This window comes from Papaver somniferum, chromosome 7 (assembly GCF_003573695.1).
Source record: "Papaver somniferum cultivar HN1 chromosome 7, ASM357369v1, whole genome shotgun sequence".
Classification (NCBI taxonomy): domain Eukaryota; kingdom Viridiplantae; phylum Streptophyta; class Magnoliopsida; order Ranunculales; family Papaveraceae; genus Papaver; species Papaver somniferum.
This window is the reverse complement of record NC_039364.1, coordinates 19,465,677-19,484,437: the sequence shown is the minus strand read 5'-3', so window position 1 is coordinate 19,484,437 and position 18,761 is coordinate 19,465,677. Positions and strand designations below refer to the sequence as shown.

The 18,761-nt window shown below is 44.1% G+C and overlaps 1 protein-coding gene across 1 annotated transcript; it reads right to left on the bottom strand.

Annotated features, from left to right (window-relative positions):
- Positions 1-31: 31 nt before the first annotated feature.
- LOC113294289 (RGG repeats nuclear RNA binding protein A-like) lies at positions 32-17,881 on the bottom strand. Its single transcript, XM_026542685.1, has 5 exons — positions 17,786-17,881; positions 15,770-15,893; positions 1,001-1,105; positions 335-888; positions 32-196 (listed from the first exon to the last, which is right to left on the bottom strand). The coding sequence occupies exons 1-5, from the start codon at positions 17,879-17,881 to the stop codon at positions 32-34; spliced, it is 1,044 nt and encodes a 347-aa protein (XP_026398470.1).
- Between the last annotated feature and the right edge of the window lie 880 nt (positions 17,882-18,761).

The window sequence follows — 18,761 nt, the reverse complement described above, 5'->3', positions numbered from 1 at the left end:
TTCATTCTCCCTTGACGGCAGATAACCAAGTTCAACGAAATTGGGTGGCGCGTTTAATCTCCTTTTTTGGTTGCTCTGAAGAACCTTCCCTAGATAGGCCGGTACGATGTCCCTGAGCACCGTTATCAGAACCTTTGCCACTGTTATCACTCTTCTCCTGCTCAACTGGCTTCAGAAATTCTTGTAGTAACATTGACTGCAAATAAAAACAAGAAAGAAAGCTTGTAAATATAACAAGACAATATTCAACTCAGTTTTTGCCATGTGCTTGTACAATTATAACTACAACAAGATAAAAAGAATCAGTCAGGTAGAAGTAGGAAAATTATAATACCTTGCGAGCCTTTTCCTCTGCAAGGCTTTCCTTCTTTTTAAGCTTCCCTTTGCCAGATTTCTGTAGCTTGATAGAAGAAAGCTCTTCCTCTTTCTTTTTTCCAAGTATTTTCATATCTTTAAATTCGTTTTCAAGAGCAACAACTTTCCTCTCTTCACTTTTTACTGCGTTTAAAGCCTTCTTCTTTTCAAGCCTGACCTTTTCAAATTCAGCAAGCGACATTTCTTTGTCTTCTTCTTCTTCTTCCGTCGGGACGTCTGAAGTCTTTATATTCTCATTCTTAGAATACCCCCTATTTCCGTTTCCTCTACCGCCTCCACGGCCATCTTTATTTTTCCAATCAGCATTACCACCATTACTAACTGAAGCCCCCTTTCCTTTACCATCTCCATGACCATATCTAACAACTTTCCAATCAGCATTACCACCATTAGTAGTGGAATCTGTCTGGTAGTTATCCCCATGACCTCCTCGTCCTGTTCCTCGACCTCCAGTTCCTCTTCCTGTACCTCGACCTCCAGTACCTCTTCCTGTACCTCGACCTTCAGTTCTCACTATAAACCAATAAGAAAATATTCTTTTAAATCAATCAATCAGTCGATCAAAAGACCCTAACTATATAGTTAAGCAACAACCAAGAACAAGAATAATCACAAAACAAGTTACCGTATTCTGCAGGTGACAGAGGCTTAGAAGGAAGCTGAGCAGCAGGAGCAGCGTTCTTGGTTTTCTCCTTTACTAGAGAAGGATGTGAAATTTTAGGCGCAGAGACTTTAGCCACAAGTGTGTACACATATATCTCACTATCAGACACGTGTATATAAAAAGGTACGTGGAAAGCATGCAGGCCAAAACATCAAAACATGATGCGTCACGAAACACCGAATAAACCCCGAGGAGTTACTTTATCTCATCCCCAAAAGAGGAGCTAAGATCAACGGTGGAGAGAAAGTTAGCTGACACGGACTGACAGGGGCAGAAGACACTTGTCTGACACGAGCAGACCCCTCAACTACCCACATTAAACACTCTGAGCAGTGTACGTGTCGACCAACCTGTGGAACGAGCGAGGATGCCTCTGCGGGATCAAGGGGAAAATGCAGACCTCCGCGTGATGGACGCAAGGACACAAGAAGATAAGGTTCCAACGGTCTTCAGAGATGGGTCCCACGTTCTAACCTTATAAATACCCAATCTCCACCAAGAGGAAAGGGGATCGAAAATATCAGGAAGGGAAGGAGAGAGAGAGAGAGAAACAGTAAGGGTAAGTTAATCCCTTAGAGGAGAGAAACATGTAAACCCCAAAAGTCATTCAACTATTCGTGTAACCGTGAAGAACATAGTAAAACAACAAACCCCGTGGATGTAGGCCTTAGTGCTGAACCACGTAAACCTTGGTCTTATTTACATTTCAGCACTTTACATTCATTTAGCTCCGTGCATGTTTGCTTATATGTTTTGTTTTCCTTAATACTTATATCCCATGCACAAACGCCACGCATGGAGTTGTTGGATGAGGCCATGATAAACCCGAAGGTTTTGAGCCAATGAATCAACACCAGGGTACCATCATCATAATCTCTTTAGATGATAATGATTGATTGTGAGCGTTCGGACCCCCTCGTGGTTTGTGTGCTCACAATTTGGCGCTAGAAACAGGAACTTCGTCCCGGTAAAAGATTTATCTTGTCCTGTGATTTCATTTTAATTTGGCATATGATTGCTCTGATTTTATCAGCTCGGACCGTATAGATCATTCGTTAACTGTATTATGTTCAAAAACCCACCTTTGGTCTTCGATAAGAGTTATTGTTCTAAGCGGGTTATTGTTCTAATCCATCGGATTTACAATTTTCGTAGTTTTTATACTAAGGATCTCCTTTAATAAAACTCTAACCCGTATTTTATAGCCTGCGGGTATTAATTCCCTCTTGAAAAATTGTATTTCGCCAACTAACCCGCTTCACGCGGATATTCCCGTTTCTGTTTTTTGAAATAACTTATGCAGAGAGAACGTGTTGTGAGTAAAGAAGGCAAATTTACGCGAGATTTCATTATCAACAAAAGGGCACGTGATGGAAAAGACGCAGGAAGCAGGAAAATCCAAAGCTTTGTCAAAAGAAACACCCAGGACAACCCCGATCATCACCCGAAGCAAGCAGAAAGGAGATAAAGCTAAAATGACCAATCGAAGGCAAGATACTGCAGAAATCACTTCACCCATGAACGCTAATTCAGTTGCAGCGGCGGCTCTCAGAGCAGCAACGATAAAGTACGGAGAGGCTGCGGTAGTCCCGAAGGCTGCGGAGGCTAGCAATACCTTCGCCATGAGTCAACTTAATCAACCAAGAGAAAGGGTGGATGAATCCAGAACATTCCAACCCGCGCACCTTCTAACCTTTGGAATGCCGCTAACAAATAATCAGAATCAAACCATACCGGCGGCTCTGGCACCGCAGAGGGGCGCTCACTCCAATTTGGAAACACCAGCAACCGAAGCTGAACCCCTGCCACCTTTAGTACAGACCATGGAGGAGGGCGGCACCACGGCTGTAGCGGCACGCGCTGGGACTCCCAATCAGGGGTCCAACCAATCACACCGACTAATGGCTGAGCTTGAGGAACTGAGGAAGAACCAGCAGGTTTACGCAGAAGCTGTAGCTCTGTTGGCCAGAGAAAATCAAGATTTAAAGGAGCGGATTGCTCTAAGCACGAAGACCAGCCAACAACTTTATGAAGCAAGCTCCAAAGCACCAGAGCCAAACCAAGACTGTAGAGTCGTCCTAGCGGCTAATGAAGACGCGACAAGGAGACGTAGCGTATCCGACCCGGATTATGACGATGGAGAGTCAGACGGTAATGAGCTGAAGAATTTAGAGCACCAACGCGCAATGGAGGAACTACGAGATGAGATGATGGCAAAGATCAGGCAATTAAAAAATAAACAAGGTGGGGGAAGGTTAGAAGAGGTCATGAGAGAAGCTAACTCCACGCCCTTAACGCATCGCTTGGCCAACACCCCTATTCCACTGAAATGCCCTGTCCCGACGTTCGAATGCTATGATGGATCCAGCGACCCTGCTGCACATGTTCGGTACTACAACCGTGTCTTAGCTAGATGGGGTCAGAACGACGCCGTACTCTGTAGATACTTCCCGTCAAGCTTGAAGGGATCGGCGTTATCATGGTTTGATAATCTGCCACCAAACTCCATCCACTCATACGACCAACTCGCAGAGAAATTCTTAAGAACATACATGTACAACAAGACTGTAAACATCGGGATGGATAAGCTCTTTTCACTAGCAATTGGCTACAAGGAAACCACGAGGGAGTACACAAACAGATGGCATAAGATCTGCCAAGCCATAGGGAGCGTGGACCCAGTGGTAAGCATCAACTTCTACAAATGGGGCTTAGACCGAATGAGTCCCCTATTTGTTGAAATTCACGGGAGCGTGCCCAAGACAGAAGGAGATCTCCGAATAATTATCGAGAAGCATGCTCGACTTGAAGAAATTCAAAGGGAAAACCCGAGGGCATATCCGCAGAGGTCTCACCGCACCAATTCAGCGGAACAAACCAATGGGGCCAAAAGGGGTTGCTCAGATGAGAGACCTCACGAAGATAGGAAGGAACGGAGGGATGAACGAAGAACAGGCGACCGAAAATTCGAAGATCAAGTTTACACGAAACTCAACGCTAGCTATGCTCGTATCCTACGAGAGATCAAAGGGAGGGAAAACTTAGAGTGGCCATGGTCTAAGGGAAAGCAGCCCCCGAGATCCGAGAAGTCTAAAGATTACTGTGAGTATCACTGTTTCAACGGACACCAGACCGAAAAATGCAAGAACCTTAAAATAATGATCCAAAAATTAATTGATGCGAGAGAGCTCAAACATTACATACGAAAGGAGGTTACCGAGGACAGATCCAAACGAACCAAACCAGTCCAACTTCCGGAAGAAAACCGAACAATCAACACCATCTCGTGTTCCGAAGCCACATGACCCTCACTCACAGCGCAGATTGGAAAAAGGTTACGGAAGCAATTCGAAGACCGTTGCGAGTTATATAAGGTCGATGGGATAGCGGTGGACGAACACGAAGAATGGATGGAATCTCCTATCATCTTCGATGCCAAGGATATCGAAGAAGATATGGAAGACCATAACGATCCCTTGGTCCTAACATTACCAGTAGCTGGATGTAACCTCAAAAAGATCCTCATAGACGGGGGAAGCTCTGTAAATGTCCTATTCTATGATGCATTCAAACGGATGAAGCTCCATGATGAACAGTTGATGACCTCTTATCACACCATCTACGGATTCAATGGAGCAGCCACGAAGCCCTTGGGGGACATCGTGTTACAGGTTAACGCAGGGCCCATGAAACTGGATACCCGATTCAGTGTGGTGGACACCCCTTCCCCCTACAACGCCATTATTGGACGACAATGGGTACACAAGCTCAAAGGAGTTGCGGATACACACCACCAATACCTCAGATTTCCAACACCTGAGGGAATAATGGAGATCAAGGGAGATCGAATCGCTACGCGAGAGTGCCAGGCCACTCAGGATCATATCAACAAGGAGCAAGAAGAGCAGCGAAAAATCTGAAGAGTAAGAAATCAAGAAAGCGCGAAAGAGAAAGCCGTAGACCTATTCCTTAAGGAAACTACAGGAAAAGGCTTGACGAAAGATGGTAATGTCCAAGGCTCGGAAACAAGTACCTCAACAACCAGCGAAGAGCAGAAACACGCTAAATAGCAATTAAAGAGCCCCCCAGTCCTCGGAAACCCGAAGCCTGTGTTCACACCAGTAGAACCCGTAAAGGAAATCAACATAGGAACGGAAGAAGACCCGAAGATGGTCAAAATTGGGACCATCATGGACGAAGGAAGAGAACATTCCTTAACCAAATTACTTAAGGAATATGCGGATGTGTTCGCCTGGAAGTTAGGAGATATGCCGGGGATTGACCCAGAAGTAATCCAACATGAACTACGCATCAAACCGGGTACGCCCCCGTTCAGGCAGAAAATACGAAAAGTGGCTCCAGAATATCATGAGGCGGTAGAAACAGAACTTCGGAAGCTACTAGATGCAGGATTTATCAAGGAAGTCAAGTACCCTACCTGGATCTCCAACATGGTCATTGTTCCTAAGAAAAATGGAGGGGTTAGAATATGCATCGACTTTACTAATCTCAACAAGGCATGTCCAAAGGACAGCTCTCCCCTGCCGAGCATAGATCAACTGGTTGAAGCAGTTGAAGGGTACGAAGAGCTGTCGTTCATGGACGGATATTCTGGTTACAACCAAGTAGCCCTGGCAGAAGAAGATCATCCACACACATCGTTCTATACCCCACATGGCCTTTATTTCTATACCAGAATGCCTTTCGGGCTCCGAAACGCAGGGGCAATATACCAAAGGATGGTCGATGCTATCTTCAAGCCATGGATTGGAGGAACCCTAGAAGTCTACGTGGACGACATGCTCGTCAAAAGCAAGCTGCGTAAAAATCACCACCAGGACCTGAGGAATATCTTCGAAGCAATGAGACAGCATCACATGAAAGTGAATCCGGAGAAATGTACTTTCGGTGTCACCTCGGGGAAGTTCCTCGGGTATCTGGTGACGAAAAGGGGCATCGAGGTAGACCCAGCGAAAATTCAAGCCATAGTAGAGATGCCGTCCCCAAAGAATCTGAAGGAAGTGCAGAAGCTCAATGGGTCCATAGCAGCGTTGGGAAGATTTATTGCACGGTCTTCGGACAAATGCAAACATTTCTTCAATATTCTTAAAAAAGGGAGCAGGTTCGAATGGACCGCCGAATGCGAGGAACCATTCCAAAAAATCAAAGAACATCTAGCTTCAATCCCGATCCTGCAGAAGCCAGACCCTGATGAAGTTTTGGCACTGTACATAGCAGCAACGGAGGATGCAGTCAGCGCGGTATTAGTCAAAACCAATACAAAGGTAGAACAGCCTATCTATTACGTCAGCAAGACACTCAATTCCGCGGAAAGAAATTATACTAAGATTGAACAACTCATCCTCGCACTGGTATGGGCTACCCAAAAACTGAGAACCTACTTCCTAACTCACCTCGTCAGGGTACCATGCAAAGCACCATTGGAAGCAGTCCTCAAAAGCACGGGAAAAGTGGGCCGAATAGCCAAATGGAACACCCATCTGGACCAATTCAACATCATTCATGAAATTCAACATTCTCAGAAGTCCCAAGTGCTGGCAGATTTCTTAGCAGACCTCCCCCTTGACAACGACGAAGAGATTAAGGGAATACCAGAAGCCGAGGAAGAAATCAAGGATCCAATGGATATCCTCGAACCTGCGAGTCATAGACAATGGGAAGTCTTTGTCGACGGATCTAAAAATAAGGAAGGAGCAGGAATAGGTATTGTCATTATCACCCCAACTGGAGAAAGGATTATACATGCACTTAGATTGGAATTCAAAGAGTATACCAACAACATTGTTGAATACGAAGCTGTCGTACATGCCCTACGTATAATAATAGAGATGGCGGTAACCGATGTAAGGCTGACAAGTGATTCGCAGCTTGTCATACGGAAAATAGGGCTCGAGTATAATGTTTACGATGACACCCTTTCAGCTTACATGGCCTTGGTCCAAACATTGGCATCACAAATCCCGAACATTAAGTTCCGGCACTTATGCAGAAGGGACCTCAGGCACGCGGATGCCCTAGCATATATATCATCCATGCTGAGGGATAAAAATGCCGAAGGTATTAAAATAGCAAGGGTATACGAGCCTTCGATTGCGTCTCAATTCTCCTTCGCTACCAATCAAGATGTGATGGAAGAAAATATCGAAGACCAGGTAGGAGAAGACATCCATAATGACTTTGATGAAGAGGACATCCTGTCAAGAGCAAATCAAGACGAAGACTTCAGCAACGAAGATGACTGGAGGGTGACAATACATGCCTTTCTCGAAAAAGGAAGCTTACCTGCGGATCGGAAACAAGCTAGGAAGATACTCTCCAAAGTGGGAAGATATGATCTTCGGGAGGGGGTCCTGTATAGGAAATCCTTCCTTGGACCATTACTACGCTGCTTGTCCCGGAAAGAGGGGCATCGAATTCTAAATGATATCCATTATGGTGACGCGGGGAATCCTAGCGGCATGAGATCACTAGCTGACAAAGCAAAAACGCAAGGATATTACTGGCCGACAATGATACAAGATGCCGCGAGGATGTCCCGACGATGTGAAGAATGTCAGCGCTTCGCAAAAAAGATCCACGCGCCGGCAACAATGTTAAACTCTGTCGATAGCCCGTGGCCATTAGTAAAATGGGGCGTAGACATCGTCGGGCCTTTCATCGAAGGATCAGGGAAGAGACGATTTTTGATAGTAGCCACGGACTACTTCAGTAAATGGGTGGAGGCTAAGGCCTTGGCCAGGATCAGAGACGCGGATGTGTTCACTTTCATATTCCAGAACATCATTTGCAGATTTGGTATACCTGCTGAAATTGTATCTGATAACGGCAAGCAATTACAGGGAAAAAATATAGACATGCTCTTCGACACTTTCAAAATAAGAAAGAACAAGTCCACCCACATATACCCTCAAAGCAACGGACAAGCGGAAGCTACCAACAAGACCCTTGCCCTTATACTCAAAAAACAATTAGACGAGCATAAGGGAAGATGGTGCAAACAACTGCACAATGTCTTATGGGCATACAGGACAACACGAAGATCCGCTACCGGGGAATCCCCGTTTCTTCTAACTTATGGAGCTGAAGCAGTCATACCTACGGAAATCCTCATGCCAACCACGAAGACCGAAGCTTGGGAGAAAAACCTCACAACAGATATGATGTTAGAAAGGTTGGACGACTTGGAAGGAAGAAGGGAAGTAGCATTGCAAAAGATGGAAAATTATCAACGAAGACTAGCAAGGGAGTACAACAAAAAGGTAAAGCTACGGAATTTTGTAGAGGGACAGTATGTGTTGAGAACAATCCCACGGTATCAGCAAGAAAAGAAATGGGGAAAGTTAGCACCTACATGGGGAGGACCTTTTATGATCCACGACATTGCGGGTAACGGTTCCTACTACCTTCGTAATCTAAAAGGCGAGGTCCTCCGGCATCATTGGAATGCTAAATGGCTCAAACCATACTTCCCATAGAAGCAACGCAGATTTGAATCTGCTTGGAGTGTACCAGAAGAAGAAGGGAGCCTGACCGCTCCACATGTTTCTATCTCTGGAAGAGGAATTGCAGACCTCAACTTATCAATCAAACAAGCTTTCAAATTATCAAGTCAGTGGAATCTACCTACAATATTGGGGAAAGTAGTTAATCTACAATCTCTCAGGGCTCCCCCATCAGTGTCCATAAGTGTAGGACCAGGGGGAAGGCACCCAGCAGAAAGAGATACCCAACCAATCTTAAGGCAACGGGTCGACGGAATGGGTGCGTAAATATTTTAATCCCATATCCTAGAACGTTGCCCCGGCCCCCACCGTCTGGGAATCCTCTGGCCCAGGATTCGCCAGCGGGGTGACAGGTCTCAAGACGATCACGAAGGTACCTTCCTTCAGTATCGCACTCAAAAACACTTAAAAACTTTTGTTTTGATTTTTCACAAATACTTAAAATAAAAACAAAACAACATTGTAGGTATATCAAGAAGAGGATTCATTTCATAAAGGGTGATTACAAGAGGTGAAAGGCCAAAGTCAAGGATACACAATCAAAAAATATTCCTTTTACAGGATCATCAGCAAAAAATATCCTTGTTACATGATTACAAAAAGTGTAATGATGCCGCGGATCCTACAAAACGCTGCAATCTCTACCTAAGTGGCGGCCCCATCGACAGGATTATTCCGAAGACTTGATGGGACGCTCCCACCAGAAGAGGGTCCTGAGGAGCTGGGCAAGGCAGAAGGAACGAGACGACGAGGATAGTTCTTCACGAGACCATGTTCATTCCTTAGGCCAAGTTCTATCCTCTCCAGCATCTTGTTCGTCTCCTCAGCCAATTGACAACGAGCCTTGTGTTTAATAACTGTTGTCCGCTGTTGGGCTTGGGATAATAACGAAGATAGCCGATTCACTTCTCTAGAAGCAGCACCAACGGCCTCCTCGCGGGTTGCCGCTAAATTCTTGAAGTGATTGGTCTGTTCTTCCTGCTGCGCTAAGGAAGATTGAGCCTTTTCAAGTTTTTCATTTGTGACGCGAAGGCATCCCTCGAGTTCTGAAAAAGACAACACCACGGAGTTAGCGTAGAAAAAAAACAAGGTCACACTCGATGAAATGGGATTATACCTTCAACACAAGCCGAAGCCTCTTCATACTCATTAACAACCGCATCTCGCGCTTCATCAAGATGATCATATTCCGCGGATAATTTCTTATAGTCTAGTTGAAGGTTGGTGAGAGTAAATTGACAGGCATCTAATTCTACCTGCTTCATCGAGTCCATATGACGAAGGTGGTCGACCTCTTTATTTATCTCTGAGACCCCTTTGCTGAGTCTGTACATGCACACTTCGAGATTCCTCTCAGACTCAGCATGACGAGCTACGTCGGCACGAGACGCGGAAAGAGCATTGCTGAGAGCGTAGACTTCAGCACGAGCATCATCTCTTTCTCTGGCAAGACAGAGCATATTATCCTGGACCCCTGAAAGAGGAATGGATCGAGCCGTCTGTAATTCTTCTTCCAACAGCTGAATCCTAGATTCCAACAAGGAAGTGCGCTCACGGGCTTCCCGCAGATTATCACGGGTCCACAGCAGTGTGCCATTAAATAAAGCACGATCATGGTTGTACAGATTTTGCATGTCGACCATCTGAACATGCCGCGCGCGCCATACCTCAGCCCGAGCATCCCATTTCTTAGCTTCACTCTTAATTTTCTCAACCAAATCTCTAATACGAGATTTTTGCCGAACTCTTTCGTTTCGAAGCCATATCAGCTCGGGGACGCCACCCACTGGAGATAGGGTGGGGAGACTCAGACAGAACAACTAAGAGATAAAAGAATGACGACATACGGCGAGGGAAAAGAACCAAACCTTTGAAAGTGGAAACTTGGCTACGAGTTTTCTTTAACTCAGCGCGCACTGCAACAAGTTCTGAACGAAGATCAGCCTCTGCCTCACCCAGCTTTTCTTTCTCCTTAAGGCTTTTCTTCAGCTCTTCTATTTCCACCTCAGCCGCAGATAATTCCTTTTCTCGGTGACGAAGCTTAGCCTCGAGCTTCAGAGATTTCGCTTTGAAGAACTGATACAGCACGTGGTTACAATGATCGCTCCTCATCATCTAGACATCAAGATGACAAAACATTATTTCACCGAAGCGTCTGATCGTCACGTAGAAGTATGTACGAAAATTTACCTCCAGCACACGCTGCTGCGGAAAGCCATATTGATACCCGTCGGCGATAGCCATCATATCGGCAACGGAAGTAGGAGGCTCCGGCACGAGGGTAGCTTCGGGAACAGTCAACCTTTTTCCCCAGGCATCAGACACCTGCGCCTTAGAAGACATCTCCATCATGCGACGGGTATACGCGGTTGATTCCTTTTCCCCAGCAACAACAGGAGCGGGATGAGAGACAAACAGAAGATTCTTTTCCTTAAACCAATCCATGATGGCATCCTCACCCTCAGACGTCGGCGACTGGGGAAGACTATCGGCAGGCGCATCAACGACAGATTTTCCTTTCTCTGACACGACCCCCTCGGCACGAATGTTGGCATGCTCCTCCACGCCTACATGCACAGCAGGCTCCTCCGCACCAACATCTTCTACAGTAGCATCCCCATTACCATCACCACCAAGAACATCCCAATCATCATTGGGGGAAAGTAAAGAGAAGTCCTCGGGAAAATCGAGGGCTTCGTCAAAGAACTCCCCCGTGGAATACATCCGATCAAAAGAAAATTCTTGAGAAGTGGGAGGGTATCCGCGACATCACCAGCAGGGACGGAAACATCCCCGATGACAACGTCATAAGCCACCACAGCTTTGTTCCTTCCTTCATCACCAGCGTGACCAGCGAAGACCTCTTCTTCGACATTGATAGGGGAGGTACCAGTACGTTCCTCCCCATATGTAATCTCGTCCTCAGCAAACTCTTCGTTCACTGGACTAGTAACTTCTTCTTGGGCTTCAACCTCGCCCATCACCGTAGTAGAAGACTGCTTCGGCCTAATCTTTTTCTTCTTCAATACCTGAAACCAACACCACAGAAAGAATTATTTTTCCCGTCTGATGGAAGTTCTAAAAAAGAAGCGCAGCTAGAATCTGCGTACCTGAGCAGCTGAGATATTCTTCGGTGGGAGTATAGCACCGGAACCATCCTCCTCGTCTCCCTCTACGACGTCCAGGGCATAAGGAAAATTCATGCCCGCAAAGTTCAGACGCCAGGGGCAGAAATCTCCATAGCGAACAGGAGGAGATTCGCGCGGCTTACTATTCTCGGTAGGCCGCCAACCGCGGGGACCAGGAATCCAACCGTAAGCCCACGGACCAACTATCTCGATAACGGTGGCGTGCCACTCGTAGTCATGATCGCGCTTGATCCTCTCTCGCGCGGGGAAGAGTTTCCGACGACTGGACGCCTCTGTGCCAGGAACATACTTCAGCTTGGCATCACTGACCTCATTTAACAGACGAATCTCGCCTCGAGGAGCAGGGAGATTCCGAAGGCTGACACTCCACGGCTTGCGATTCCTACTATTGACGTAATCACCGAAGGAGTTATTGAAATTCTCAGGAGTATACCATTCCTTCTCCATGGGATTGGGGACGTAACAAGTCATCGACGTTTCCCCCTTACTCCGCAGATAGCATTCCTTCAGGGCGCGGAGATAATTCCCCGATAGTTGGGATACGGAACGGCTGTGAGTATTGGTGGAAGAACCCTCACGACTAGCGAGCACGTCGTAGTAGAAGGAATCACCTGATTTGTACAACGGCAGCATGAGACCAGCCTCGAATGCCCCAACCGTCGTTAACAAATGAAATTCATCGAACTCATACTTGGAGATAAGCTCATACGTAATATCATCCTCAGGGGCATAGAAACGAACCCCGAAGGCTTGAAGCTCATGCTTTTCCTTGAATATTTCAAGATCGATATGCTTGAAGGTTACTTTTTTCCTGCTAACAGAGACACTGCGTATTAAGGGAGCAGCCTCATCCTCCTCGACGGGGCCGGATGAACTAACGAACGCTTCCGAAGCTTTTCTCTTCACGGGGGGATTCTTTGAAGATTCAACCCTAGGAGCTACACCCTTCGTATTCTTCCCTTTAAAAGTTGGAGAAGACCGTAGATGATGCTCGGGCACTAACGAACGTAGAAGAGGAATGTCAAAAGCAACAGCGCGGGGCGGAGCCTGCGTACCCCTAGTATCATCACGAGGACGAGCCATTGAGCGATCAAAGACTCTTCGAGAACCAGACGGAATTATCGGAGGAATCTCTTCCCTAGAGGACGAGGCTTTCGCTCCAGAAGAAACTCGACTCCGACGTACATCATCTTGAGACTCTCGACGCGGAGGAGATCTCGATAACCCAGAATCAGGAGTCTGATAAGTAGGCCGCGGACGGTCAGACATGGCTGCGGAAAGAATAAAATCAAGAACAAGTTACACACAATCAAAAAACATTACCAAAAATCAAAACTCACATCCATAGCAATACAACCACGATAACGTAGCAACCCTAAAATTAGTATACATGCTCAAAATTTCACCCTCGATGTAATGGCTTCCTTAATTTAAGATGAAAAACAGGGGCAAACTAGTATGCAAGCATCAGAAGAAGTTCTTCATCACAAACAAGGAACAACAGTAGCAGAAAATTCACAAATCAACACAGCATAAAACGGTGGAAATAAAGAAAAGAAAAACTTACCGGCAAAAACAGCAGTAGAAGAAACAAACAGGAGAAGCGGGCATGGTTAATGCTAAGGTGGAGAGAATTTAAGATCACAGGTGCAATGAAGATTGACAGAAAATTTAAGATCACAGGTGCAATGAAGACTGACAGAGAATTTAAGGTCACAGGTTCAATGAAGACAGACAGAAAATTTAAAGGAAGAATGAAAACTGAGAGAGTGTTTAGGAAGAATGAAATTAAATTTTCTTTCTATCCTTAAAATACCCGAAAGAAAGAGAAGGAAATTAAGGGAGGAATGGGAAACGTGCCCGTTACATAAGCAGTTAATGCACGAATAAACACCATGCAAGAGATCAAAAGGGTTTATGGACGAGGTAGCCATTGTAAACCCTCTTATACTTCGTTGAGTTTTCTCAGCGAAGAATAGGTGAGAAAATACGTACAAGACTTGTCTCCTATTTATAGAGAAGACTTGAACTCTAGTTATATAATTCTAACCAAACTTTCAATCCAAGTAATTCAAAAAATAAAGTACTTCTTAAAACTAGATTACCGTGAAACGGTGGGGGTTCGACCAATTAACAGAACTTTCCTAGCTAGTAATGGTTTTGGAAGTCCCAAAAATAGGGACTCTATAAAGGAAACATTATCTATATATCCCTACTACGAGGCCGGTTGCAGATATATGCTTATGAGCTTTACAAATACCCCTAAACTTAATACATTACTAAAATACCCTCTTTTGTGTAGTGTATATAACAAAACCACTAACCACTATTCAAAAAAAACAAAAGAACTACCTCTACAGCCCACCACCACTGTCCACCGCCAACCACCACCACCACTGTCCACCTCCGCCCACCACCACCGACAACGACCACCACTGTCAACCACCACTGTCCACCAACGCCAACCACCAACCACCACCACCGACGACCACCACCGCCAACCACCACCATTGTCCACCGCCGCCAACCACCACCACTGTCAACCAACACCGCCGTCGTTAACCAACACCACCAATGTCCACCACCATCGCCACCAAACACACCGCCGCCGCCAATAACCGCCACCCACCGCCTCCGCTAACCACCACCCACCGCCGCCACTAACCACCACCGTCGTCCACCACCATCACCGCCACCAACCACCGCCGACGACGACCACCACTACCATGTGGAGTCAACTTGCTGAAGTTGTGTCCATATCGGAGGCAACTAGCTCAAGTTGTCTCCAAAAGTGGAGGCAACTAGTTCAAGTTGTCTCCAATAAATAGTGTCTATACCGGAGGTAACTAGTTCAAGTTGTCTCCAAAAGTGGAGGCAATTATCTCAAGTTGTCTCCAATAAATAGTGTACAAGAACAAGTTGCAAAAACAAAACTGAGCAAACTAACTCAAGTCGTCTCTGAATATGAGGCAACTAGCTCAAGTTGTCTTCAAAAGCGAAGGCAACTAGCACAAAATTGTCTTCAAAAGCGGAGGCAACTAGCACAAGTTGTCTTCAGATTTGGAGGCAACTAGCAGAAGTTGTGTCCAAAAAAGAAAAGTATACACAAATGTGTGAACCTGGTTTGAGTCGAACAAACATTTTCTGACATATAGTCAATTGTGCTACCATTGCACCACAGGTTGATTTATGCATAAAGATAATTTAATTTACCACTAAAGGTATACCTTAAATGCAGGAACAAATAAAGTCGCGATTGGCACCAGTCCCGCACAAGAAAGACCATATTTCCTCTTCAACAGAGACCATTTTTCGGTGGCAAAACCTGTAGCATTGTTGGGAAGGGCATAAAAGAAAGCGCCTTAATGTAGGAGATCAACAAGTAAGTACAGATAAAACCTTGATTCTGAAATGTAGTTGTGTTAAGAAATTAGTACCTGAATCTGTCCGGACATGATTTTGTTAAAGGTTCCGACATCCACGACCGGAAATGTTGGTATTTCTTGTTCATTAGCAGGGCACGTTCTTTGGATCTAGCAATTTCGTGCTTGGTTGTGTCGGCAAATATTACCAGACCGGCAAAGGAGAGTAACCAATCTAATAAGTTGATTGGAAAATGCTTCAGTGAAACCATACGTCTTAAAACCATGTGCTAACCTAAATGTGTTTACAAAATCCATGTTTCTTAATCTACAATATACTAAAAATCTGTAACTATTAATTAACTAATTTCAAAACAGTACGAATAATTAAGTATTATCAACTTACCAAGAATGTGCCGGAATTTTTGAACTTCTAGTGAGTTTTGAATCATCTCAGGTCCTTTGAACACTTATTTACAAGAAGTAAACAACTTCTTCTTACACTGTTTTGTTCTTTTTATACATATCTTCTTCTTAGCAATACCGTTTCCAAGTACTGTTTTGCTCAAACAGCCAACTCACTCATCAACTCTGGTCATGGCACTACTATTTGTACAGGCTTCGGCAAATCCTCACTCCATTAGGATCTTGTTTGTTGCCTGCCAAATTTTTCCTAGTCGAAAACTTTATTCTCACAATTATTTAAACTTCGATAAACTCCAACACCACCAGTCCCTTGTCTCGCTTCTCTATCTCGGCATCTTCTGCAGTTACCCATTTGTTGGTAGAAACCCATCTCAGCACCACTGGTTTCAACCACCTGAATAACTTAATTAACACCATAGAACAACAAATTCCAGTTCCATTACCAAAGTCCTGCCATTGCCTAATTCTGTATGTTAAACTATCTTCGCGGCTCAGAAGCCGATTCCTTCCAACTCCAAAGCACCCAGGATCCATACAAAACAACACACAAGTCCTAAATTCTCATTGTTTCATCATCGTATTGATAGACGCATTTATGTGTCTAATATAGCTCATTTGTATATATTGTTAGTACTCGATATTGTACTTATTTGGTTATTTTATGTATTTGTAGGTGTTTTTGGAAAATAATCTCTTGAGGCGAATTTGGCTAAAAATGTGGCATTTGGACCTCCGTTGATAACGTACCGGAAGCGCCTCAGAAGTGTACCGGAAGTATCCCAGAAATACTCCGGAGGAACCCCGAAAAAAATGCGGAAAATGCCCCAGAGGACACTTGCTATACGGACCCTTGATTTTGGATAAGGGGTAACCTAATTACTAAGGGGTGACCCATTTCCAGGCATCTGCTAAAGGGAGACCAGCCACAGATAAGGGGAGGTCAACTTCTCAAATTCAAAAGAAAATTTTGGCGGGAAAAAAGGCAGCAGCGTGTCAACAGTTTTGGATCAAGGATTTGAGCGACCTAGCAGGCGATTCAATGGGCAAATTTGGTACCCACGGACTCTACAAGACATAAGGGACCTGTTAGAAGCGATTAGACCCATCTAATTGGGCTGGATAAGTCAGAAAATCCACACAAAGTCAAGACAGTGCACACGGTCCCTGTTTAGGGTTTTGAATTGGTTTGAAAGATTTGGGAGAGATTCTTGCGTGGGATATACTTCAAAACAGTTGAGTTCAAGTCAGAGAAGATTTTGGGAGCAATAGAATAGCTCACAGACGCATACAAAGATCGACAGATGGAATTATTGTTCAAACTGCACGTGAAGAATAAGAGATTTATTCTCGAATTTGATCGAGTTTCTAGGGAATCTGAAGGCTATATAAGTGTTGGTTTACATCAAAGAAAGGTTAGAAACCTTTAGGAGAGAGTTTAGAGTCGATGAGAGCCTATGAGAAGCAATTATAGAGGAGACAACGCTGCTGCTGCTGCTGCCATTAAAGCTTCTGAAGAACACGAAGAACAGACTTGCAGAGTCAGTCGTTCTTCAGCAGACTTATTTTCATACCACTGTCGTTGTTTCACAGCAGTAGATAGTTATCGTTTACAGCAGTCTTAAATTACCATACTCTTTTGTAACAGTGGCGCTGTAACACCACTACAGCGTTGCTAATCCCTATTTCATCATATAATCATCAATAAAAACATCTATTTTAGCCATGAATTTATCTTGTGAGTGTGTTTTTGGGATGAGGAGCTAGACCCATTAGCCGAGAAGACGGAGGAAGCCATTGGTAATTTATTGGTATAATTCTAATTTTTATATTTATTTGCAATATTATTATTTGATTATTTGCACGAATTAAAATTGAATTAATAGTTTTTATTGAGTAATTGTGAATTGACTTGATGAAGCATGCTGGGTTTTAGTAAATTTTGATGTTTTATACTTTTTAATTACAATTATTACTTCAAAAACTTATTTGAGGCAAATATTAGAATTGATTTTAAAGATAAAATTGCATAAGAACAATTTAGAGTTTACTATTAAAATGGTCATTGGTAGAATCCTAGTCTTGGTGTTTTTCTCCAAAACTTTGAATTATTTTATTTAGTTGCCTGTTTAATTTAAATCTAGAAAAAATTGTTTTCCTCACAAGTCTGAAAAGACCCTGTTTTTACCACTACTACAATCACTATTTGAAAAACCATCACGTATACCACCGAAAGTTGCTAACTATGGCAGCAGTTGTCTTCTTTATCTACTTGGTCTTCTTAACTACCAATGCCAGCAACTGTTTAGAACCATCGACAACCAGCATCACCACTGCAACCATCCTCCATCTACTGCACGGTTCATTATACAAACCATCAGCCATACCTAAGCACAACTCCCATTTCGCTATTAATTTGGCACTGTTGCTGCCACCATCTACAGTACTACCACTCTACTGCTGCTCCTACACGACCAATATTGATGCTTCTATCACCAAAACCATCGCCTACACTATACAACAGAATCCACCACCGTCACCTCCATTCCAAAAACATCTACCACCACCACCACCACAAGCACCAGGTTGAAATACAATAAAAGATACTGTTTTACTAACTGAATTATATCATAAAAACACATCCAACATATGCGAGATTCAAATCAAATGGATATTTTTCGGGTTTTTGATACAAACCTGATTCATTAATCTCTGGAATTTGGATGGCTTTGATTCTATATTTCAACTTGAAGTTGCCATAGATCGAGACTTAAAAATCACATCTCTCAATCTCCTGAATCTTTGGATGATACTGAAATTACTGATATTTTCGAATTCACAAATTACCTGAAACTGAAATCTCAAAATTTAAATCTCAAAATCCGAAATTTATTTTATGAGATCTGATATGAAGATGATCGAGTAGAGATGGTACTGGAATTGTGGCGGAAGTAGAGATGGTGATGTAGTGGAGGTGGTGTTCCAACGGCGGCGGCGACAATGAAGATGTTGGTGGTGGCTTTCTTCTGTAGAGGAGGAGACAGAGAGTAGAAAGAGGATTTTTTCATTTGGCGGGAAAATTAGATTTAAATCATTATGTCCGTGAAGACAGATTTGGTATTATAATTTAAAAAAATCTCTCACTAAAAGGAGAGGGGTATTTATATAATGGATAAGGTTATTTGTGTTGGACCCATGGATAGTAGGGGTGTTTATAACATTCCCACCTCTATAAACGTTCTAAACTAAGCCGCTCCATGGATCC